Raw genomic sequence first — 27,026 nt, forward strand, 5'->3', positions numbered from 1 at the left:
CACTTACCAAAATGAACCATAGTTTTGCTGCAGTAGCCATAGTTTGAACACTGTATTTGTAGTAAAACCATAGTAACCACAAATTTAACCATGGTTACCACAGTCATGCTTACTACAGTATTACTGTGGTAAAACCATGGTATATTGTAGGCCTATCTAAACCATTGTTTACAACAAAGAAACACGTTTTCTACAATATTACTAAAACCATGAGTAATTTATTGTGAGGGAATGCAAACTATTGCGTGAACGTAAAACGTTTTCAGAAAGTAAGTTCAATCTTTGTCCAGTAAGGAGCCATGTATTCTGACAGAATAAACAATCTTATAAAGAAAGTATTTCACAGTATATCTTTTGCCAGTGCCCTAATTTTTTTGGAGGGCTCTTAAAAACGTGAAAAGGCGATAAATTTTAAACTGCAAACTTTCAAAGGAAACTGCCATTGAGATAAATGGAAATGTGAATGCATAGCTCTCTCCTGGTCCTATATAGACCTCCTTGAAAAGGACTTATATGCAGGGTAAATGATAGGAGGATGATTTTATACCTGTATCCCTCTTGAGGGTCATCTGACTGATTTTCACTGAAATATAAAACTGGGACATTAATAACAAGCTTGAAAGCTGCTTTAATTATTATTTTAAAAGACCTACAAAATGAGATGTAAATGTGACAATATAAAGACAGGGTAGATTGAAAAAGACTTGATGCATACTCTGAGTTGCAGTTCTTGCTCGCTAAATGAAAATGTTTGACCTGCAGAAAGTCCAGGAGCTCTTGAGGAACAGCTCCATTTTCATACAGAATCACCTGCAATTGACAGTCAATGGACAAACCACGTAAAACTTCAAAGTAATTGAGTGACATTAGATTCTTATTTATATAAATATACACCGATCAAACCACCTATCTAATATTGTGCAGGTCCCCTTCGTGCCGCCAAAACAGCACCAACCCACATCTCAGAATAGCGTTTTGAGATGATATTCTTCTCACCACAATTGTACAGAGCTGTTATCTGAGTTACCGTAGACTTTGTCAATTCGAATCAGTCTGGCCATTCTCTGTTGACCTCTCTCATCAACAAGGCGTTTCCATCCACAGAACTGCCCCTCACTGGATGTTTTTTAGTTTTTGGCACCATTTGAGTAAATTCTAGAGATTGTTGTGTGTGAAAATCCCAGAAATACTCAAACCAGCCCGTCTGGCTCCAACAATCATCCATGCGATTACCTCATCAGCCAATCGTGTGGCAGCAGTAGAGTGCATAAAATCATGCAAATACGGGTCAGGAGCTTCAGTTAATGTTCACAACAACCATCAGAATGGGGAAAAAATTTGATCTCAATGATTTCGACTGTGGTTTGATTGTTGGTGCCAGACGGGCTGGTTTGAGTATTTCTGTAACTGCTGATCTCCTGGGAGTTTCACGCACAACAGTCTCTAGAATTTACTCGAATGGTGCCAAAAACAAAAAACATCTAGTGACAGAAATGTCTTGTTGATGAGAGAGGTCAACAGAGAATGGCCAGACTGGTTCTAACTGACAAAATCTACATTAACTCAGATAACCGCTCTGTACAATTGTGTTGAGAAGAATAGTATCACAGAATGCTGTTCTGAGATGCGGGTTGGCGCTGTTTTGGCAGCACGAGGGGGACCTGCACAATATTAGGCAGGTGGTTTTAATGTTGTGGCTGATCAGTGTATATACATTGATTGGAACACACACCCACACACACACACACACACACACACACACACACACACACACACACACACACACAGCAGTGGAGCTCTACCTGTATGTAGTCCTCCAGTTCCTGTCGTCTTTGCTCCAGTGGCTTGGTCCGCAGGTGCTGGTTTCTCTTACTTGGAAAATCAGGAGCTCGCAGAATCTTTTTCAACTTTCTGTGAAGCGTCTGAAATTCACTGTACCGCCGTAAAACAAAGTGTTTCCTTCCATTGAACAGAATCTCCACCCTGAAGAGCTGGAATATAACACAGTTCATGTCATAAAAATGGTCAGATGATCAGATCTTTTTCAATAAAACTAAATTACTCCACCTGTGCCATGGTCACAGTGATGAGACTCTGATGCAACAGTTTAAGTGTTGTGACAATTGTTGCCCACCAGGAGGCGCAAGTGCTGGTGTTAAATTATTCCCCAGTAGAGAGCACCACCAGTGACCTTTTTTTTGCTCATTGAGCCCCCTAGAGTTCTGATGTGGTCATAGCACACAATAACAGCTAGCAATTAAAATCTTTTTTGGCTTTTGATCAACAATTATTCAATACATCTGACTGGTCACAAAGTGTTTAACAATTCATCATCAAAGCCACACCAAAAAATGACTTTATTAATGCACAGGTTACTGTGAAAAACATTTTATTGGAGTATGTATTAAAATATAGGCCATGTTTACTCTCAGTTTACTCAAGGGTTAGATTTGCACAGGATATAGGTGTGGCTGTTATTCAGGTAAGAGCACACCCTGAAGCATTGAGTGAGACATAGGGCTCTTTACAGACACTCTTGGGTCTCTATTGTCACCAGTACAAAGAAATGTCAATGCATGTAAACCCTCGAACTCTGGGTCACTACAGAATGAAAGCATTTTTACTGCTTGTATGAATTTGAAATGTGTAAAATAATGTGTTTTTGAGTTCTGGCTATATCCTGAACAGCACACTGCTATATTAATATTACATTCAAAACATAACCTTGTTGTGTGTGCATGAGGGTTTAGGCCACACTCTGAGCAGATCTGAGAATTTGCAGTTTCCCGTTTTCCACGCATAACAAAAGAGCTCAGAACATTCAGTTCCACCACACATTTCCCACTGTGAGCTCGATCTTTCGCTTCTCAGTACGAGAATACCTCACATATTTTAGCTTGCTCATTCAGAGAGGTAGAGAGAAATAATTGTTTTTGTTTCTCAAGCATGTTTTGACAAGTTGGTGCTCAAACATAACACAACAGGTGATGGGGAAATGTCTTTCTAGTGTTACAAAGAACCAAGACAAAAAAAAAAAAAATCAAACATCTTTAAAGGGATAGTTCCCCTAAAAATGAACACTCATGTCATAATTCACTCTCGTGTCCTTCTACACCTGTATGACTTTTTGGTTCTCATGGAACATCAAAGGAGATGCTAGGCTGCATGTTCAAGTTGTGCTTTTCCATATATTCAAAGTGAATGAGGACTGAGCTCCAAAAATGACAAAAAAGCACCATAAAAGTAGTCCATATGACAAATGCTTTTATTCGTATATCACAAATATTGTGTCTTATAACCGAACATGACACGACAATTTGCATAAGTATAAGTGAATCAGTGGCTGAATCAGTGAATAACAATGTCAATTTAGGTCTTTTCCTTCGACAAAACTATTGTTTATTTAGAAGAATTGGAATATAGCGCATGAGTAGGGCTGCCATTATTTGATGCATTAGCTCTGAAATAGCTTAAAAGTTTTTTTTTAAATCAGAGGAACCATCAATTCATCCAAACAGCCATTATAGCCAAGTAGATTCAAACTGTTTAATACATTAATAAAATAAATAAACAGTTAAAAATAATGAACAGTTTAAAGAGCAATCTCAGGGCATCTTCTGAAGATGTTTTGCACAGTTACATTTAGATATTTATATACAGACATTTGATCAATTTATATAAATAGTAGCCTAATAAAAAGTATTATTTACCTTTTTTATGAACTTTTTTGTAAATTAACAGGGTGTGAAAAATTATGTTCACTCACTAATTTTTGGAACCCAGATGACTATTATATAGTAATTAATTATTGTTGCTAAAGTGGAGTTTTGTTATTGTAATACAATACTGAATTATTATTATTATTTTGAGGATTAGATTAGTTTTAATAGTATATATATATATATATATATATATACACACAGGTTGAAGTCATTTAAACTCATTAATTTGAACCAATCCACAGATTTAATATTAACAAACTATAGTTTTGGTAAGTTGTTTAGGACATCTACTTTCTGCATGACACAAGTAACTTTCACTTTTAATTGACTATATCAATATTCCAGTGGGTCAGATGTTTACATATACTAAGTTTATTGTGCCTTTAAGCAGCTTGTAAAATTCCAGAAAATGATGTCAAGCCTTCAGGCAAATAGCTTCTGACTGGAGGTGTACCTGTGGAAACTCGGTGCCTCTTTGCTTGACATCATGGGAAAATCAAAAGAAATCAGTCAAGAAAAAAAAATGGTGGACCTCCACAAGTCTGGTTCATTCTTGGGAGCAATTTCCAAGTGGCTGAAGGTACCACATTCATCTGTACAAACAATAGTACGCAAGTATAAACACCATGGGACCACACAGCCATCATACCGCTCAGGTACAAGACGCATTCTGTCTCCTAGAGATTAATGTAGTTTGGTGCGAAAAGTGCAAATCAATCCCAGAACAACAGCAAAGGACCTTGTGAAGATGCTGGAGGAAACAGGTAGACAAGTATCTATATCCACAGTAAAGCGAGTCCTATATTCACATAACCTAAAATGTTGCTCAGCAAGGAAGAAGCCACTGCTCCAAAACTACCATAAAAAAGCCAGACTACAGTTTGCAAGTGCACATGGGGACAAAGATCTTACTGTCTGGTCTGATGAAACAAAAATGTAACTGTTTGACCATAATGACCATCGTTATGTTTGGAGGAAAAAGGGTGCAGCTTGCAAGCCGAAGATCACCATCCCAATTGTGACGCATGGGGGTGGCAGCATCATGTTGTGGGGGTGCTTTGCTGCAGGAGGGACTGGTGCACTTCACAAAATAGATGGCATCATGAGGAAGGAAAACTATACATTCACTTTTAATGTATGGAAAAGAGCAGTGAAAAACTTCTTGGGTGTTCCACACGAAACAGAAAGTTATACAAGTCTTCAAACGACATGAGCTTCAGTTAATAACGACAGAGATTTAATTTGTGGCTGAAGTATGAAGTACAAAACTGTCTGTGAAATTCTAGCATGCTATTTAATGAATGCAAGTCTTTGTTCTCACTTAATTGGGAAAGTGAGTTAAACCAAGAGGATGGGGAACATTCCTAGGTGTGCTCCTGGTTAACCATGCTGAGGACGCAAGTCTGTTTTGGGCAAAAGTGGAGTCAGATTGTGTATTGTGTTTTTAGGGTCACGAGGGCTTGATTTAAACCCAGTTACTCCCTCCCTCTCTGTTTGCTTCGTATAGAGCTTTCATTGTTTTGGATGAGCAGAGCTGGACATTTCCACTACGATGAACAACTCTCTTTCACACACACAAATCATTCTATCCCAGTACAGTAATTCAGCACAGATTGGAGCGTTTCTCTCAGCTGTCACATCTGCACTCAATTCTTCAAGATGTTTTAGAATCCTCTGTGTGTTTTGAACATCTAACTGAGAATTCTAGAATGTCAGTGACACACAATATCAAACATAACAAAAATGTGACGTCCTTTTCTTCTGAATAGAATGACAGGTGTGTGTTTGTGTGAGTGGCCATACAGATTTGACTGACATCAGCATGTTGTCTTGTGGTTGTGATTCAGCTGTGATTTAGTTGCGCTACTTTTAGCCTCACAGACACACACACCGCTACCCTGTTAAACCCGTATTCAAACTTCTGACCACATAAACGTGAAATCTCCTCATAGAGCTCGGTGTTATTCAGATGCTGATAATAAATGTGTCTAATCATCAGAAACACACAAGTGTGCGATGAGACTTAAGTGTGTGTGTGTGTGTGTGTGTGTGTGTGTGTGTGTGTGTGTGTGTGTGTGTGTGTTTTGAACGCACAGTGACTCTCTTTCCTCTGCTCTTGGCCCAGGTCGGTTCTGGCCACAGCTGTCTGGACAGAGAGTCCTACAGAACTGGCTTGGATTCCACCACGACACACTGGTTCAACTATTCACAAAGAGTCTTAGAACAGAAAAACTGATCCGATGATCCAGATACAGCTCTTAAATTGAAAACAAAACTATAGATTCAGAGTACAGAGGCTTCTTTTACATAAGATAATGATAAATAAAATTAAAAATAACAAAAAAAAAATGGTCTCTGACTCAGTTTAGATGCCGTAGACTGTCCAAAATGTGTCGTATGCACCAAACATGTTCTGTGATGACAGTAAAGCTCAGAGCGCAAAACTGATTTTGTGGGCAATTAAATTTAGACCTGGAAATAAAAAAAGTTTAAGGATTTTGACAAATTTAAAACAAAGCGTTATGACGTGAAGTGAAGAAGAAATATTTATCTGCAATATTTCTCGGTCACTAAGCAAATACGCAAATATGTGACTTTGTACCAAATTCTGAGAAATTCTAAGTTGAGAAAATCTTTTATATAATTTTTTCAATTCCAATTGTCACTAAAATTTTTAAGCTGATGATATCATTTGCCATGATTTTTTTTATTACATTTGAAAAATGCAAAAGTGGACTTTTGAACCCTTGGTTATGTATATTGTTAAATATTTTTATGTTTTGCGGGGAATGTGTCCCCCTCACTTTTGAAACGATTGCAACACCCCTGACTGTAACCCAGATTTTACAGGTCAAAATTACGTTTTTGTGGTAATCAACATTATGCCACAAATGCTGTCGATTGAGCTTAACTTTTATTGAACTCGGCATCTAAAAAACGCTGTGCTTCTGTGTGAGATACTGAAAAATAGCGATATGCTGCGCAGCGGTCAAAGATGTCCATATAGTGCATGTTAATGAAGAAAAGTCATTAAAAAACGCCACAGACAGACGCAAAAACAAATTTGGTGTGAACAGCCCCTTATGATGTAAGTCAATGGGAAACTAGTTAAAACAGTTTAAAATCAAATCTGTTAACTTGGTACAATCACAAAAAAAAAAAAAAAAAAAAAAAGAAATTACACAAAACGACAAAGACTTTGAAAGCTTGTTCCCGTATTAATTTATTATAACTAACTAGTATTTTGAAAACTATGGTTACCATGGTAAATTTATGTGAGAGGAGCCGCTTTAAAGGTTAAAAACTTGAAACTTCATGAAGTCTGTCATACCTGGTAAATCGATTCTCGTGCTTCGAATTGAGTGACAGAACGAAAGCATGTCCAACAAGTCATACACCACTTTCACTGTCTATATTCTGTTAGTATGTGAGTAATAAATCACTTCTGTCAAACTTACTTTGCGCAATTTTCCCATCTCGTCCAGTTCCCTTATGAGAGACGGAATAAAGATCTCGATGGCTCGAGACACATACTGATGATCCCACATCACACACACACACACACAATCACAGACTGAAATCAAGATCCACGAGCGGCTGCGATCATAAACTCTGAACACAGCCGTGGAAAAGTCACTCATGGATCTCCAGAGCTCCTCCTCCCAACAAACATGCTGCTGCTTAATGCTTCACACACACACACACACACATACACACGCGCGCGCACACACACACACACGCACACACACGCACGCACTCGCACGCACGCACGCGCGCATCACACACACACACACACACTCACACAGTCACACGCACGCGCGCGCCCACACACACACAGACACGCACGCACGCGCATCTCACTCACACACACACACACACACACACACACACACACACACACACACACACACACACACACACACACTTGTTGTGTTTCCATGTTTTATGGGGACTTTCCATAGACATAATGGTTTTATACTGTATAAACTTTATATTCTATCCCTCAAACCTAACCCTACACCCTAAACCTAACCCTCACAGAAAACCTTCTGCATTTTTACATTTTCAAAACACATAATTTAGTGTGATTTATAAGCTGCTTTTCCTCATGGGGACCGACAAAATGTCCCCACAAGGTCAAAAATTTCGGGTTTTACTATCCTTATGGGGACATTTGGTCCCCACAAAGTGATAAATACACGCTCACACACACACACACACACACGCGCACTCACACACACACACACACACACACAGTCACACGCACGCGCGCGCCCACACACACAGACACGCACGCACGCGCATCTCACTCTCACTCACACACACACACACACACACACACACACACACACACACACACACACACACACACACACACACACACACACACACACACACACAGAGTGAGATGGTTAAATTTGGAGACACTAGTAGTGTCCTTTTGACATTTACTGTTTGTGCATTGCTTTGATCATGAGTATGTCATGAGATCTTATAAACACACTCACATCCTGAAAGGAATAATCCATCCAAAGATTCTGTCATCATTACTCACCCTCATGTCATTTAAACACTATGACTTTCTTTCTTCCATGGAACACAGATATCTTGCAGAAGGTTCACGCTGCTCATTTCCCGTACAACACAGGCATACAGTGATGTCAAGCTCTACAATAAAAATAAATAAAAAAAAGAAGTCATTTGTATGAATGTGCAAAAGATGCAAATGTTTACTATTGTATTGTGGTTATTCTTATTTGGGCTACTGACATTCAACAGAACATTTTACTACTGATGATGACCACGTTTACATGCACTTAAGAAAACGGTTTATTCCAGGGTTTTAGCAGAAAGCAGCATTCTGAAACTTCATGTAAACAAGAATGCTGATTTCCTTATGCGTTTAAGGGATTAAGAGAAAGCGGTTTAACACACTGTAAACACATAAGCGGCGTTCTGATGGGTGCGTGAAGAGAGCGCATAACAAACATCATAGGATGTCATCACAGTGGAAAGAATTCAATATTTCTGGGAGTACAGAGGGGAAATCACATATCCTATAAATTATACCCATTTATACACACAAATGTAAAATATCGACTGTCCATAACATCTGCATATATGTGCTTGTACACTGGGGGAATCCCAGAGTTTTTTGTAAGAGGGAAACCCGCAATACTGCATCGCAATTCAGATGCAGGTCGTGATAGTAAGGTCTGAATGAACCCATCAGATCTTGTGTCCCAGAGAGAGGTGAAGGAGGAAGTCTTGCTGCTACAATCAAGCTGGTCATGAAGTGGGATGAGTTGTTCTCAACACGTGTCTCAGAGGACTTCCTTCCTTCATACCAGCCCGAGGACAGTGATAGTACTCCCTCACCGGCGGTGGACGCCCAACCTCTAGAGGAAAAAGAGACAGGCTGCTGACTGCCAGGAATGAAGGAAAGAGGGAAAGAAAGAAAGAAAAAAGAAATAAGAGAGAAAGGAAAATGGAAAAGAAAGAGGGAAAGAAAAAATGAAGGAAATGAGGGAAAGAAAGAAAAAAGAAATAAGAGTGAAAGGAAAATGGAAAAGAAAGAGGGAAAGAAAAAATGAAGGAAATGAGGGAAATAAAGAAAAAAGGAAAATAGAAGGAAAGAGGGACTGAAAGAAAGAGGGTAAGAAAAGAAAGAAACAAAGAAGAAAAAATAAGAAAACAAATGAATGAAGAAATGAAGCAAAGGTGGGAAAGAAAATAAGAAAGAAGGAAAGATGGACTGAATGTAAGAAAGAAAATTAGAAAGAAAAAAGAATGAAGGAAAGAGGGAAAGAATGAATGAAGAAAGAAAAAGAGGGTAAGAGGGAAAGTAAAGAAAGAAAAAATTAGGAAAGAGGGACTGAACGAAAGAATGAAGGAAAGAGGGAAAGAAAAAGAGAGAAAGACAGAAAGACAAAAATAAAGAACGAAAGAAGGGGCAGAAAGCCGGAAAGAAAAAAGAGAAAGAAAGAAAGAGGAAAAGAAAGAATGAATGAATGAAAGAAATAGGGACTAAATAAAAGAAATAAAGTATGGAGGCCAGAAACAAAGCAGGAAGGAAAGGGATGGAAATAAAGAAAGAGGAAAAAAATAAGGGAAAGAAAGAAATTAGAAAGAAAAAAGAAGGAAAGAAGAACAAACAAAAGAGAAAAAGAAAGAATGGAGGGCAGAAAGAAAGAAAAAGAAAGAAGGAAAGAGGGTCTGAATGAAAGAAGCAAAGAATGAATGAAAAAAGAAAAAAGATAGGAAATTTGGAAAGAAGAGACTTATTTTAACTGACAGAAAATTCGACCTCTTGTCGCCGATTTCCCGCAAGATCGGTCTCTCTGTATTACATGTCTTAAACACAGTATATATCCAGCTGCTGCATGTCAACACTCATATACGGTAATAAAGTGTGACTGAAGGGTCACACAATGGGAAAGAGGTGTGGAGCGTAGAAAAATCGATTGAATTCTGATCTCCAAATAAGTTTAATTATTAATGAATTTGTGCTTTAAAGATTAATTCAGTGGTAGTTGTAAAACTTTAACGAGGTTGCATGAAAATGTCTAATCCAAGTGCAGAGAAAGAACCGTTTATGATGCGAGTAATTATCGAGAACAAATACTAAAAGACGGAAGGTCTTTAGGATTACTTCCTTCTTTAGTCTGCTTTTTCTCCATGACACAGAAACAGATTTAACCAACCACATAATACTGAATAAATTAACAAATGATTACATTTATAAACATCATAAAATACATTTATTCTTAATTTATTTATTCTGCAAGTATGATTATTATATCTCATATTGCTGCTTGAAAACAAAGGCTTAGAAAAATGAGAACGAAACCAAAAGCTTTACATTTGTAATTAAATCTTTATTGTTTTCTTTAAAAGAAGTGTGCAGAGTGAAAAATACCTCCCCATTTTTTCTAATAAAGAATATTTTGATTAATTATGGCACCTTATGAGGACCCCTGCCATAAAACTCGTTACGTAACACGATAGAAGGATAGTTCACCCAAAAATATAATTTCTCTCATTCTCTCATGTGTTTGACTTTCTTTCATCTGCAGAACACAAATGAAGATTTTTAGAAGGCTGTTTTAACCCCGTTGGTCCTTTCAATGCAAGTGAATGGTGGCCAGAACTTTGAAGCTCCAAAAAGCACATAAATGTAGCATAAAAGTAATCCATAAGACTCCAGTGTCTTCAGGAGAAATATGAAAGCTGTTGTGAGAAACAGATCAAGATTCAAGTACTTTTTTTTTTACTATGACTTGTGAATCGCCAAAAACAGAAGAAGAATGTGAAAGTGGAGATTTATAGCATAAAAAGGACTTGAGTATTGATGTTTCTCACCCACACATATCATATCACTTCTGAACACATGGATTTAATCACTGGAGTCTAATGGATTACTTTTAAGCTGCCTTTATGTCCTTTTTGGTGCTTCAAAGTTCTGGCCACCATTCACTTGCACTGATAGGACCAACAGAGCTGAAATATTCTTCTAAAAATCTTCACTTGTGTTCTGCAGAAGAAAGACAGTTATACACATCTGGGATGACATGAGGGTGAGTAAATGATGAGTGAATTTTCATTTTTGGGTGAACTATCTCTTTAACATCTGTCTTTACAACAGGGCCCAAAACATCATTTATGAAGCAAATATCTGAACTAATTAACAAACAATGACAACAACAACAACATCAACAACAAAAAACACTTCTAACTTTAAATGATACAAAGTGAAAATGTAATTAACAGCCATTGAAACTCTGTAATGTCATTACAGCAGCAAAATCTGTATAAAAAATGATGTAGAAATGCTTTAATGCATTATTAGTAGCATAGCAAACATTCGTTAATTATAACATGCTATCATGAGTCAAGTGGATAATGCAAATATGCTTTGACACAAATGAATGTGTTGGCATAAATGTCTACAAACGAAATGTAAAACAAAGAATATGAAGAAAACAAAAGAGATTTAAAGAGAAAATAAAGCAAATAAAATCACGAACAAGGAGCTAGGAACATTCCAGATAACGAAAAACCAACTTTAAGACTGAAGTGCTTCGGTTAAAGAGCTCAGATATTGATATAAAACTCTGCTATGCGCTTATTAAATGCTTTGTGTTTGAAGTGCATCAATAGAACTATAGAAACAACATTATAAATCCATGGAAGAATCCACAGATTGTGATGGACACATTTCTATCAGCATTTGTGTGAATGAGTGTAGAGCGCCCTCTAGTGTAAACCATTGACATTGCTGTATACGAGTATACATTCTAAGTGCACCGTTTCCACTCAATGGTGTGAAAACTGAATTGAAAGCTCCTTTCCTTGAACGGTTAAAACAAAAAAGCAAGTTCAGTTGCATATAGACGAGGAAGACAACCCGACACCCGACCAATAAAGATTTATCGTAAGAAAATAAAGGTGAAGATTACACTGAAAATATACACAGTTGTTTATTTGAGCAACAGGACGGATGACGTCCCTTTGTAGCACGATTTCTCTCGGTTTATAGGCGAGAGGTAAAGAGTATAGAAAGACATCTGTGAGTGTGAGTTTGCGTGTGTGTGGTCTCCGCTTCACGCGATAGCTTTTGCCTCTGGCAAAAATGCCTCCCAGTATTTCATCAGCTAGAGGGCAGAAAGAAAGAGAAATGGGAGTTATTATTAAACTTGTGGACACAATTCAGCCAATAAAACACTCACGTTTGACGTACCTGTTGTTGTGAGTGCAGCAGTGACTCCAGGTATTTGACAATTTGTCTTTTAAAATCACGAGCTTTCTCTTTCTGTAAGCAAAAAAAAAAAAAGTACATAAATTACATATTGCACCCAATTCTGATTTCAAACCGAATACGAATATGGAGTGATGCAAACTCATGAGAGGTGAATAAGCTGAGAAAGAGACAGCAGATGTTCCAGATGTATATTTTCAGTTGATTTGTTTGTTGTTTTAAAGCTTTTTTGTTGCATTAAAAACATTAAGCGTTTAAAGGAATATTGCATGTTCAATATAAGTTAAGCTAAACTGACAGCATTTGTGGCATAAAGTTGATTACCACAAATACCTCCTTTTCTTAAAAAAACCAATGAGGCACTTACAATGGAAGTGAATAGGGCCAATTTTTGGAGGGTTTAAAAAGGCAGAAATGTGAAGCTTATAATTTTATAAAAGCACTTACATTAATTCTTCAGTTAAAACTTGTGTATTATTTGAGCTGTAAAGTTGTTTAAATTGTCATTTTAGGGTTTGTTTGATGTTATATCGTCATGGCAATGAAATTGTAAAATTGGCTATAACAAAGAAAAGTTTAGAAAGTGATTTTGAGACACTAAAATCGTGTTTATATGAGTATTGTTTATGTCTTGTGTCTGTATTTTATGTATTTTAACGTTTACAAATTGGCCCCATTGACTTCCATTGTAAGTGTCTCACTGGAACCCAGACTTGAGCTTTTTTTAAAGAAAAGGAGGGGCAAGTCAAAATAAACATCAATATCATCAATATTATGCTACAAATGCTGTCGATTGAGCTTAACTTGTATTGAACCTGAGTATTCCTTTAAGCTTAAAGTAACCCTTTCAAGTGATTTTAATAAGGAAAACTTTACCAAACAATTTGGGATTATTAGCTTCAGAAACGGAGACTTTAGCTGAAAGGTGAGTTGTTTGTATCCCTGACATTGAATTTCTACTGCCTGTCTAAACAAAATCTTAGATGCATCTGATCATTATCAACAGGGTTCCTTTCCTTTTCAACCAATGAATGACCTTTCCTGTGTTTTGTGATTTCTGGCATCATGAGATGTTGCTTCAATATAGCCACATCATTGTCCTTCCTTATAATGTCATGTATTTTGTGAAGTGCACCAGTCCCTCCTGCAGCAAAGCACCCCCACAACATGATGGTGTTCTTCGGCTTGCAAGCCTCAACCTTTTTCCTCCAAACACAATGATGGTCATTATGACCAAATGGTTCAATTTCTGCTTCATCAGACCAGAGGACATTTCTCCAAAAAGCAAGATCTTTGTCCCCATGTGCACTTGCAAACTGTAGTCTGGCTTTTTTATGTTGGTTTTGGAGCAGTGGTTTCTTCCTTGCTGAGCAGCCTTTCAGGTTATGTCGATATAGGGCTCGCTTTACTGTGGATATAGATACTTGTCTACCTGTTTCCTCCAGCATCTTCACAAGGTCCTTTGCTGTTGTTCTGGGATTGAACCAATCTACGTTAATCTCTAGGAGACAGAATGCGTCTCTTTCCTGAGCTGTGTGATGACTGTGTGGTCCCATGGTGTTTATACTTGTGTACTATTGTTTGTACAGATGAATGTGGTACCTTCAAGCGTTTGGGAATTGCTCCCAAGGATGAACCAGACTTGTGGAGGTCCACAATATGTTTTCTGAGGTCTTGGCTAATTTCTTTTGATTTTCCCATGATGTCAAGCAAAGAGGCACTGAGTTTGAAGGTAGGCCTTAAAATACATTCACAGGTACACCTCCAATTGACTCCAATTAGCCTATCAGAAGCTCTTTGGCTAATTGCCTAAAGGCTTGACATAATGTTCTGGAATTTTCCAAGCTAGATGTCCTAAATGACTTGTCAAATCTATAGTTTGCTAATATGAAATCTGTGGAGTGGTTAAATGACATCAACCTAAGTGTATGTAAACTTTTTACTTCAACTGTAAGTATGTATGTATGTATGTATATACTGTATATATGGAAAACAATTCCCTGATATTTCAGGTTTTGCAGGAACCCTGTATAAAGATACTAAATGACTGAAATAAGATTCAAGATTGTGATGAAATCACAAACAAATGGACATGGAAAATGCATAATCATGTCTTACATCGAAACGGATGACATCTTTCTGTACGGTGGCTGAGATTCTTTCAAAGTCTCTCTCGTACTGCGTGACCTTTGCTTCCCACTGCAGGACAGGAACATAAGACTGTAGTTTAAACATCTTAACACATGGATGAGCTCAGACTTAAAGTCTACGTAGGTTACAGATGTAACAGCAGAATTGATAAAACTTGGGATGCACCAAAATTTCAGCCACTGAATAATGATGTTTTCGGCCAAAAGAGGAAAAAAAAGAAAGAGGAAAATATTGGCTGAAAATTTGAACAGAAATTTAACTTTAAAACCAAGTAACAAAGACACTGACATGAAGGAAAAACCATGTTTTATGTGAAAGATGTAAACGGCAGCTGGTGTTTGAAGATCTGTTGATGGTAACAAGGTCATTAGGACAACTGAGACGCGCACCTCCGTGCAGTATGTGTTCACGCTAACGAGCAAAACAGCACAAAAACACTGAGTTTATGAAGCATAAATTTAAAATGCAAATGAACATTTTGTTAATAGTTGCCTTTCCTAATTGACAACATGTTGTACTATAAAAATATACTGTAAGTTCCAGAACTCAAAACTTCCTCCTCATGTTGAAACCAAGCTGCCAAAACAACTCCTCCTCTACTTCCTAGACAATAACACATCAATGCCTACTTATCCTTATTACTTCCGTAGCCCCGCCCAATAGCGGTGAGCAGTGAGAGCAGATAGCCAATCATAACAGTGGCCATTTACTGTCAAGTCTTAAAGGAGAAGCAGCACTAAAACCAAGTGTTTCTGACAGAGGGTCAGAATCAGGTGGAAAATTATCTTGTTATATATTATTCCAAACAAGTGTATAAAAAAACTAAATAAATAAATAAATTATTATCAGCCCATTGTGTCTAGAATTGATGGTTTCGGCCAAGAATTGTAATTTTGATGCATCACTATATTAAACACTGACTACCAAACAAACATGTGTGATTGAAGAAAATGTGCACATTACATCTGCGATCTCATCCTTGGCCTGCTGGAGTCTGTCAGGTTTGTTGGCCCACAGGAGTTTGGCTTCGGCTTCTCTTTTCTTCAGAAGCGTATTCTGAGCGTCTTGCCAGCGCTGCCATGATTTCATTCTCTGATCAAAACACCCCTGATACACACAAACACACATTGTTTAAATAAAAGATAATGTAACAGAATTCCATTTAATGTTATACATTTCTGAGTTAAAGTATATTTATTAGGAAATAATGCAGGGTGTTTTTTACATTTTGATGAAAGTCAACAAACATAGCAGTCTTTAGAATAACATTCACAAAATGACATTTATTTAGAAAGTAAACAGCCTCAATTTTGATTTCATGTTGACTTTAAACAGTACAACACACATTATGAACTATAAAATGATTGTAGTTGTTCATTGTATCATCTACTACGATATGCGTTTCCACGTGCGTGCCCGTACCCTGACGGCTCCCAGCAGTCGTATGTAATCTGCGAGCAGCTCTGAGAAGGTAAAGAAGTCGCTTGACGCCTGTTCCTGATGTAGCTGCTCGATTCGATCCTCCACCTCGGCCAGCTGAGACAGAGCTCGCGACAGCGCCGTGTTGTCCTCTGAACTGCCCAACATCGCCATGCTCTTCGCAAACACCGCCGTGCTCCCCGACAACTCTGAAACATTGAGATAAAGCGAGTTTACATCTTCAGCCAAGTTCACCCAAATTATAATAGCATTTTGTGCTTTTTTTTGAGTTGCGTTCGGTTTTGTGTGAGGTACCCAGAGTTCAGTGTGTGTTTATCCTTCTAACCTTTCCTGTGGCTGACCAGTGACTCCACCATCACATGAAGCTTCCTCATCTGCTGTTCTTCATTCTCAACATCTTGGATCTTGTCATCAAACCACTGCAGAACACACAAATATGCACTTATACATTCCGCACATTCTATTAGGGATGTGCACGAGTAATCGATTAATCGAGTACTCCTTCAGCTTTGCATACTCAACTATCTATCTTCTAAATCTTGCGGTTACAATTCAATGCATTGTTTGGTGCTGTGCATGCATGATGTTGTTAAAGGAACTGTATCGCTTCTGAAGACTTGGAATGTATGTTTCTATGTGTGAGTGCAAATTGTTTTTATTGTCGATGTTTTTGTTGTTTATGCATAGTGCTCATTTTCTCCCAAGTAAACATGTTCAAAGGTTAAACTTAATATCTCAATTTTAAAGAATTTGATTACTCGTTTTTTTTATGTGTGTGTGTGTGTGTGTGTGTGCATTAAAATATTTTATTCTATACTTTGCATGTATGAAATAAAGCCATCAGAGTCTATCTCGTTAATATGCGCTCATTTACAAATGCTCTTTATAGAGCAGCCGGGTATTCTTAAAGAGACAGTACCTATTTTAGGACGTTTTAACAAATCAATGTAAATACTTGTAAACAGTACAAATTATGCATGTAAACAATAAACATGTAACAAAATATTATATAATATAAGCAATATAAAAATGGAATAAATGGATTTTTACTTTTTAAAAAGCTAAAATGTGACCAAATTTATGAAAAACTGATCAAATATAATTTGTAAAACTTATATTTTCATAATGTACCTAGTTAAAAGGTCCCCTGTATAATTAAAAGCATTAGTTGGAAGATCATTTATTTTATATGCAAGCTAAAGGAACATTATTCCTTAAAATATACCCACATGAATTGGTATACATTTGAACGATTGACAATCAGTAACGATTAGGAAACGTAATAGAATCAGGAAATCTGTATCAATACCCAGCCCTAGTCTTCTATTGAACTTGTATTAGCCATACCATGGGTTTCACCTCTTAAAGGGGCCATGACATGTCTTCTTTTAACATTTTAAAAATGTTCCTTGAGATTCACATAATATTAATAATGTTTTTTTGCACATATATTTGTGAGAAAAAAAAAATGTTCCACCCTCACTCTGACCCTACAACAGAAATACTCAGTTTTGGTGCTGCTTCTCCTTTAAGACTTGACAGTTAACGCTCACTGTTATGATTGGCTCTCTGCTCTTGACTGACCTGCTCTCACTGCTCAAAACTACTGGGCGGAGCAACAAAAGTGATAAGGTAAAGTAGGCATTGATGTGTTGTTGTGGAGGCGGTCAGATTCAAATGTCTGCCACAGTGTGACATCACAATATGGAGAAAGCAGAGAACGAGACAGCTTGGCTTTGACAAATGCTCTTTTCGCAGTAAGGAGGAAGTTTCAGTTCTGAAACTTACAGTATGTTTTTATACTAAAATGACCTCATATGTCAAAAGATCAAGGATATTGGATTCCTCGTGACATGACCCCTTTAAATATATGGTACCTTTGTTAGCATTTTTTTTCTTTCCTTGCTAAATGCACGTTCCACACTAAAATATTTACGTATAATTGCTCTGATCCCATCACTGATGAAAAGTACACAAGAATAATATGTTTTTTTGTGAATTTTCATTGCAAAAACACAAATGCCATTGCGATTTTTGAGAAAAGCAGCTGCAAATTCAGTCATTTTAGGCCACAATAATCAAGAAAAAGTGCTGCAAAATCCTGGTGGGACTGACTTTGTGTATGTCTTTTACTCACCACATCTTGTTCATTCATCTTGATGGTCATCTTACTGACAGCATCTGTAGCTTTATTGATCATTTTAAGGAAGCCAGCTCCACTCAATGTTTGGGTGCTCACCGCACGAGGTAACTAACAGAGAGAGAAGAACAAGATGTTTCAAATCTTCTCCATTAAAACAGACACACAATTAAAGCAGAGACAGATAAACGTCTCACCTCCTCTTTCTCCAAGAACTCTCTCACATCAGGGTCCTGCAACAGAGACGGGTGACTCACAACTCTCTGCAGATACCTGAAGACACACACATAAAATCACTCTTACACAAGCATATTACAAATAGTGACACCAGTACAATTTGAATGAGTAATAACTAAATCATTATATTAGTGTAACATTTACAACTCGTCCTAAAAAGATATGAGCATCAAGCAATTTTTTCTGCTCAAAAATCTCAGCCAATCGGAACATATTTGATGTTAAACACACAACCAAAAGATTTCACTGTGGGCGGAGTTAGACAGTGCAACAACAAAAACAGATACCAAGTAAATGGTTAGGACACCAAACCTCTCAAGCGCGGCTCTCCTCCTCTCCACAAACTCTGCCGAAGACGGATCCTCTTTCCCGACTTTCAGTTTAGTCATACCTGCCAAAAACCACACATATATTTATAATTAAACCTTTGATAATAGTCATGCAGCACATCAAAGAATAAAACTGTCCTAAAATTGCCACTACCCAGAATGCTCTTTTCTGGCGGTGGAGGTACGATGTATCCATTCTGCGTGTGTTTCTCCGAGAGCTTTTCGTATAATCCAAGGAAATCACTAAAACGCCTGCGTACTGTAAACGTCTTGCTCCGGAACATCGGCAATGATGTCTGACAAAGAGAAAGACTATTAGCATTAATACAATTTCACTATATGACTCGCAAGATTTAGACTGGATGCACTTGTGTGAAGAGTCACCTGTGTTGAAACTTTATAGGCCATATATGCATTCATACCATCACCTGTGAGGAACAGAGAGAGAGAGAGAAAATCATTCATCCCAAAACAACAAAGCCACCACAAACAACACTTTGTATGTGCTGGTAGCCTTAAAGATTTAGATTTGGACTGGTTACTCAAAAGTTACAGGTTCAGTCTCAAGTTGACTATATCCTTTAAAGAATCCTGCTGCTCCTGTGCCTTTAAGATACATTATATGTAAATGACCTCTGTTATGACTGGCTAACCTTCTCCTGGCTATACCCGCGCCATTTACTCAATGCTAAATAGTTGTTAATACGGAAGATTTTGGAGCGAACACAATGGAAAGATAGCACACTTAGAAATCGGCCAAGCGAACATGGTTATCAGCAGATGCTGATAATCGCAAAATGGACAAATATCGGCGGAATAATATATCGGTTCATCACAAATGTTAATAACATGATGTTTTCTGAATGAGCCGTTTTTGTGGCTTCGTTCTAAGTGAAATGGGGAGAGTTCTGAATTGTGAATGTTAAAGTATGTCCACACAGTGTACTGAGCAAGACAAATCCTGTTATCAATGATATTATTGCCCCTTAAAGCAAAAGATTTAATATAAAATACTGCTACCTGATGAAATGAACATGCATTTTCTGTAATTAGATCAGAGGTGTAACTGCTTTTTGTTTTTGGCACCATTCGTAAATTCTAGAGACTGTTGTACGTGAAAATCACAGGAGATCAGCAGTTACAGAAATACACAAACCAGCTCATCTGGCACCAAAAACCATGCCACGGTCAAAATCAATGAGATCACATTTTTTCCCCGTTCTAATGGTTGATGGGAACCTTAACTGAAGCTCCTGACCCGTATATGCATGATTTGATGCATTCAACTGGATAATTAGTATATGAATAAGTAGGTGTATCTAACAGTGGTCAGTGAGTGTAATATACACAGAGGGAAAAAAAAATATTGGCAACTATCAGCAAAGATTTATTACGGATAACTGATATTTCCAAAATGCAACTACCAGCTTCAGTAAAACCGATATACATCTATTCTCTATAACTAATAAATAGTGACATTATGTATCCACAGTGTTCTATATTTAACCAAGAACAGACCAAGTGTGATCAAACTGAAGAACTGGGCTGGTTTTTACATTACAGTAAAACCCACACCTTTAAAGAGGGAAGAACAGGAAATGAAAAAGAGCTGGCATGGGGCAAAAAGAGGAAGTTGTGATTATATGGCAACACTCCAGCTGACCGACTCTGTGACCAAGTTCTTTAATTAGAACAATTCACCTCATGAGATAATCGTGGTTTCCCATTTTCTGCAAAGTAAGCTCACCACTGTCTTTAAACCATTAGTCAGATAAAACAAATTGTACTAACATTTTACGAGTGCAGCAAAATTGTGAAAAAGCTGAAACAACACAAAGGTAGAGGACAGGACATCATAGGGGATGGTCTTACCAACTTTCTCTGGATTTGTGATGGAAATGTTCAAGTCAAACTTGTCTTCACTCTCCTCTTCCTCCATCTTTACGGAGTGTGAAGAAAAGATACAGGAAATAAGAGAAAGGAAGAGGAAGAGAGAGTGAGATATACTTCTGGGATTTATAGATTCATTTTCTGTTAATGCTTGATTTTCTGTAAAGCTGCTATAAAACCATGTGTGTTGTGAAAAGCGCTAAACAAATAAAAATGACTTGACATTGCATATGAAGGAGGTTTTAGCTTTTCTAAATGGATGGGAATCAGAAGGTTCTATGCTACTACATTAACAATAACAATCTCTTTGAGTGATTCAGTAAGTGAGCGATTCGTTAGACTGATTAAAATAACTCATAATATCAAGGCTGAGTAATTTAGACTGATTCATTAAAAAAAAATATATACTCTAGGGACCTCTGTGGCAGGTCCTCATGGGGGCGCAATTTCGCAAGAAATGTTTAAAATGTTAAAAAGTCACCGTATACACAGGGCAGGCATATGAGGTTGATCTAACAGTTTCAGACAATACCATCATTTTTCCATTTATGTTACACAAAATAACGCTGAGCTGCCATGCAAGATGCTAGCCTGCCATTGGGAGCAACTTGGGGTTCAGTGTCTTGCCCAAGGACACTTCGGCATGTGGAATCATGTGGGCCGGGAATCGAACCACCAACCCTGCGATTGGTGGCCAACCTGCTCAACCACCTGAGCCACAGCCGCCCCCGAAACTTTCAACAAATTTCATCATAAAAATAATTTGGTTATAGTATATTTAAAAAATAAAACTGATTCTCGATTCCCAACCATACTTATCTCAGATGAGTTTAGTTAGTGTTTTACCTCCTCAAGGGTTTTGGCCGGAGGTTTACTGGAGCTGCTGCTGGCCACAGAGGCATCAGATGTCGATACTGACGGCTTCATTACGTCTTTCTTCTTACGGTCATTACAAGGACTGTCCAGCGACAACTCCACTGTAGCTTCTGAGCAGAGAAAGAGAAAGAGAGAGCACTTTGAGACATTTTTGCCTATATAGATGTTTGAAGAAAGCCAACTTGTTCAATTATAAAAGTCATGCATCAAAAAACCTCTTTTGTGAGCACTTCACCCATAAGGCAAATGGTTTACTCTTGAAATTCAGTTTTGGATTACTTCTAATATTGTTGGCTCCTGTATGATAATTTACTTACGCAATAGCTCATGTGTAAATCACTTAGGATAAAAGAGTTTGGTAAATGTTTACATGTAAACGTACCAGACCTTACAGTGCAATATACACACACACACACAGAGACTCAAGGTAGAAACACATATATCATGCTAAATTCATTCCATCAGCAACATATGTTCGGTCACAGGGCAAAGGACACGGAGGAATTCCTTTTCCCTTTCCTGAGTCAATGCTGAGAAAGCAAATTCATCATCCAACTCTCTGAGAAACGATGGGTGCCAGTAAAAAGTGTCAACGGCAGTAAAACTTTTTTGCTGTGCACAAAAAAAGGCCTGCAGAACATACTCTTCAAGTCTTTATTTGCATAATATCCACACTAAACAGTCTCCAAGATTAGCAAAGGTATATGCTAAATCACAAGGTCTGGGTATACTTTGTTTTTCTGCCTTCCGGATTCCACGAGCGAATATGAACGCATACCAACTATGCACACTATGACTGCATGGTCATACTTTTTATTACAGTCAACGGCAGATGCTTGCGCCAACGATGTGCACAAACAAGGACTGTCAACGTGGAAATCCGCACCGCATGCGGACAGTCTGCGCTCTCAAAATTTGCGTCACGCATACTGTGCGCCGGGCGATCAGCAACGTGGACAACCGAAGTATACTTTGGCCTTTAGTATGTTGATTACGGCATGTTAAAGATGTCATAATGACGTACATTTCCTATGAATTTTCAAAGTATGCATCCGTGCATGCATATCCGTGTAAATGATCCATGATCCATTGCACAATGGATGAAAAAGCATTTGGCCAAATATTTTGACCATTTCGAGATTCAGTTTTGGCCAATAACCATGCAGATTAACAGAAGTGTAAAAAGCGTTGTGTATGCCGAATTTCCTTTCAGTGAATTGCATTTATCTATTGGTATCCAACTTTTTCTTGAACACGGAAGTGGTTCACGACTCACCTGTTTAAATATCCAGTCTTCAGTGTTTCTTCAATTCTTAGCAGGTAATGTGATGTTAAAAGAATAACATTTGGAAAAAGTATGTAGCTCTAAAGTTCTGATACATCAAAAAGTAAAGATAACCTTTTTTTTTTAAGGTGCCTAACCTGAGTGTGTAGATCACATGAAGCGATGGGCTGAGGTGTGTTGATATCATTAACACTAATAATCATTAACTTTGAGTTGTTATGACAGCCAACATCTGAATAGGTTGAGCCTGAAATTCAGTTTTACTCCAAATAAAAACTTAAATGTTTGTTGTTCTCTGTCTGAATCACCCATTTTGGTAGTTTCTACATTGCATCTCGAGGCCAGAAACAGGCAATCAGAATCATTATGGCGCAGCCCAGCGGTTACTCAGGAAAACGCTAAGATGTACAAATATAACCGAACGCAAGTGTCTCAACATGTGTTTTTAAAAGTTGAGATTGTTTTTAACAATGGAAAAATACATTCAGTGTGAACAGCTGCAAAATAATACATTTTTAGGTAAGAAACTTAGCTGGATGCTAATGTTCATGTGCAAATGCAAACAGTATGCAACAAAGGGGTCAGTGGTATTCAAGAGCAGCATGTCCCAATGCTGCTCAAAGGTATGTAATTACTTTAACCAATGAAGTAGATACTGGCACAGCAGAAGTTTGCATATTGGCATGCAGCCTAAAGGGAAAAACAAACTCTGTAGAAGTAACTGCAGATGCTTTCAGCGAAGCAAACTAAATGTTTTGCTTTGTTGCGTTCCAAAATGTGTCAGACTGCATTTCATAATGCAAGTAAGCATTGAATTCCCAACATTGCCTCAATGGGCACTATAGCAGACATTAGTGTGAACGGTCCACTTCTACTGTTAATTTTGTCTTACAAACAAACTGTGTGGCGAAGAGACAGTTTGAAAAGTATATTTCTGAGCAAGTGAGTTAAAGTTACTATATTAATAACACATCCAGTTTAATGGTACAGACTTTTGAAGGTAACTCTATCGCCCCCTTGAGTACTGACATTTGTTACCACAAGAGTAGCGCAAGAACGTACGCTCAGCATGTTCAACCGGACCACGCATTGGCAATGCGTTGGCCAAGGGCTTGAATCTGCATAAGCAAACTTGTGTAAAGTTCTGGCTAAGTCGCACTCTTGTGATCAAGTATTAAAGGTGAAATGTGTCATACCTGTGAAGAGATCCTGCTCTTTGGAGTGAACCCCATTAGTCCTGGAGTTGGCGCTTGTGGCAGGTTTGGCAACAGGTGCCGTTACGGCTTCTTCTGCGAACAGATCCATGGGGGCATCTTTAGTTTGAGGCTTGATCTTCGATTCCGATTTCACCTCTGTGAAAATGTCGACCGGTGGCCTGCTGAGCGTCGAGGGCTGGGGCTTCTTCAATCCGGCTTTTAGTGGCTCTTGAAAAAGATCTTCATCGTCATCATCACCAAACAACTCAGAGCTCGCCGCTTTCTTGGCAGAAGTTGTTCCGCTACTTTTGCTGGTGTCTTTTGGAGGGTCTTCGAAAATATCCTTCTTACGATCCGTAATGTCATTTCTGTGGCCAGGTTTGCCTGGTTCACTGATGACATCAGATTTTGGTGGTTCTACGATGTTGCTGGTCAGCGATTCGTTCAAGAGATCTGGCACTGAAGTTTTGACGTCAGGGGAACTAATTACGTCGGTTTCATCATCTAGTGGATCACTGAACATGTCGATGGCCTCGTCACTACCAGGAGACGATATCTTGGCGTCAACACTCTTCTGGGTTTCAGAATTAGTGTCGATCAGAGGATCATTCAAGATATCTTCTGATAGGTCATTGAAGATGTCTTTAGGAGGTCCGGTTATGTCCACCGGTGATGGAGAATCCATTTCAGAGATTGACTAGGAACAGCAGAGAAAATTTTTGGGGCCAATGTCATAAATTTACAATAAACACAAATATTAATAGCTGAAACATGATTATAACCTTTTATTACACAGATGTTTTTGGAAAACTCAATTCTGATTGGTCAATCACGGCATTCTTCTATGGTACAGTGTTTGTACAATGATCGCTAAACTATATTTGACTGTTGTCCTGGCAACCAGTCGACTAGTTCCCAGCACTCTGCAGTTTCTTCCTTCTCACTTAAAATAATTTGAACTCATTTCAATATTTAATGTCCACTAATTTATTTTTCTGCAAGTAGCCATGTGATAGGCGTGGATTTTGGATCGATACCAAAGTACCGGTGTTGGTACGTACCGAAGCCAAGATTTTGGTATCGCAGCAACCCTAGTTTGGAGTTCACTTTTATATTGAGGGGTAATAATTGTCCCCTTGATTTGATTTTCAGGGGCATTTCTGTTTTACCTTTATGAGGGCATATTTTTTTTATAACCATTTAAAACACATGTCTCATGCATTTATGTCAAATAGCTAAATCAATCTAATCAATTCAAATTCTGAAGACTGAGAATTGATTATCTCTTATCCTAAAAATCTAATTAACACTAATAGGCCTATTTTATGCTATAACCTTCATCTTATGGCACTAGAACTATAAACAAATATTAAGAACTAATATTAAAAATATGAACCTCCACTTTTTTAATTTTGGTGGCATTTTTGCCCCGAGCCCCACTAAATATCCTTAAATAACATGAGGGTGAGTAAATCACCCATTTTTGGGTGAACTACACCTTTTAAGTGCCTTACTCAAGGGCACAATGGTTATGGGCCAGCATGTGGATCGCCCCTTGTAGGGTTCCTACCTTCAACGTTTCAGTTACCAGCTCGGATATTTAACTACTGTCACAGCACCACATCATGGTTATAATAAACTCTGTGCTACTTACAGTATGTATATATATATATATATTACACATTTTTTGGGGGAGAATAGCAACTCCAAATTCTTGGGAGTTACAAAAACTTGCAAAGCAAAAGTTAATGAAATTTTGACATCAGAACTTTGATCTGAAAACACTGAAATTATTACACAGAGTAAATATTGACTGTTGGACCAGGCCATTTATTTGAAACATCTGCCTCCCTAATGATCATACAACAGTCTGGATTTCTTCCAAGGACATTTCCAGTTATTCCCAGATGCCTTGATCCTTTATAATGATCATCTGAACTCTCAGTTCGTTTATTAGACAGGAGATAAACTCTCACATACACACTAGTGTTCTAACGTCAGTCTTTTTGGAAAACTGTGTCTCATTCCTTATGATATTTACACAAACTACGTCGACAAGAGTCCTCTAAAAACTTAATCATCTCACATCAAGCAGGCCTGGGATCTATTTAACCCTGCGGACGTGTCAGATCTGTAGTCCTGCTGAAAATAAGACATCTACTAAAACAGAAAGCGAATATGATCGCACAAGATCTCAAGCTCTGCAGTTTAGGAAGAGGAACATGCTGATCTGAGTCTGTCAGGGAAGTGAAACTGATATCTTCGCTTCTCTTTCTGTGTGTACGGAGCATATTTATTTGATTAGGATTATAAACGCGTTTAAATGTGTCACTCACCGTGCCCGTGAACGCATCCGCGCCCTCGTCACTATCCTCCAGCAGCTCGGGCTCCTCTGAGTCCGGGAAAGGAGGAGGACTGCGCTCCGAGCTAGCCGCCATCTTCAGCTCCACAAACACACGAAAAAACTTTACTACAGAACGGCAGTGAGAGAGAGAGAGAGCGACACTGGGATGGAAGGGAGTGAGAGAGAGAAAGTGAGCAACAGCGGTCCCTACTGGTCGACTCGCGAACTAACATCTCGCAATACTAAAATGACGTAGCGTTCACGGTCAAGCGGAAGCGCTTGTGACAAAAATGTATAATAATGCTGTTCATGCAAATATGCTTGTAAAATCGTGTTGTATTTAAATTAAATAGTTTTGTGTGTATGGGTGTGAGAGATTTTACAAGATTTACATCCGCCCATTAAAGGCGCATGACTTCGACTCCATGAAGTTAATAATACTTTTTTAAATAATAAATTTGGAGCTCAATTTTTTAGGCATTACATTTTTTTAGTCATATATTTAATTTTGTATTAAAATAAAGAATTGTAATTAAACTCGTCCTGTAATGCGCTTCAGGAAGTGCGAGTGGAGGGCGGACTTTGCGCCTACGTCACTTACAAAACCACGCCCATTATTAAGTTATTTATTTCTTTATTTTTATTTCTTTATTAGTAA

The 27,026-nt window shown here is 38.0% G+C and overlaps 2 protein-coding genes across 2 annotated transcripts; both read right to left on the reverse strand.

Annotated features, from left to right (window-relative positions):
• Nucleotides 1–6: 6 nt before the first annotated feature.
• LOC127640745 (sorting nexin-24-like) lies at nucleotides 7–7,461 on the reverse strand. The gene is made up of 4 exons (XM_052123467.1): nucleotides 7,181–7,461; nucleotides 1,803–1,991; nucleotides 716–810; nucleotides 7–583 (listed from the first exon to the last, which is right to left on the reverse strand). Exons 1-4 carry the CDS (start codon nucleotides 7,361–7,363, stop codon nucleotides 427–429), a joined length of 624 nt encoding a protein of 207 aa, XP_051979427.1. The 5' UTR covers nucleotides 7,364–7,461; the 3' UTR covers nucleotides 7–426.
• A 3,118-nt stretch (nucleotides 7,462–10,579) lies between these two features.
• Nucleotides 10,580–26,514, reverse strand: LOC127640474 (sorting nexin-1-like). The gene is made up of 15 exons (XM_052123071.1): nucleotides 26,361–26,514; nucleotides 24,025–24,721; nucleotides 21,514–21,653; nucleotides 20,650–20,716; nucleotides 19,162–19,205; nucleotides 18,932–19,073; nucleotides 18,761–18,839; nucleotides 18,409–18,484; nucleotides 18,209–18,322; nucleotides 16,397–16,490; nucleotides 16,054–16,259; nucleotides 15,595–15,738; nucleotides 14,599–14,679; nucleotides 12,463–12,534; nucleotides 10,580–12,376 (listed from the first exon to the last, which is right to left on the reverse strand). Exons 1-15 carry the CDS (start codon nucleotides 26,460–26,462, stop codon nucleotides 12,326–12,328), a joined length of 2,109 nt encoding a protein of 702 aa, XP_051979031.1. The 5' UTR covers nucleotides 26,463–26,514; the 3' UTR covers nucleotides 10,580–12,325.
• Between the last annotated feature and the right edge of the window lie 512 nt (nucleotides 26,515–27,026).

Source organism: Xyrauchen texanus, chromosome 49, assembly GCF_025860055.1.
Source record: "Xyrauchen texanus isolate HMW12.3.18 chromosome 49, RBS_HiC_50CHRs, whole genome shotgun sequence".
Lineage (NCBI taxonomy): Eukaryota > Metazoa > Chordata > Actinopteri > Cypriniformes > Catostomidae > Xyrauchen > Xyrauchen texanus.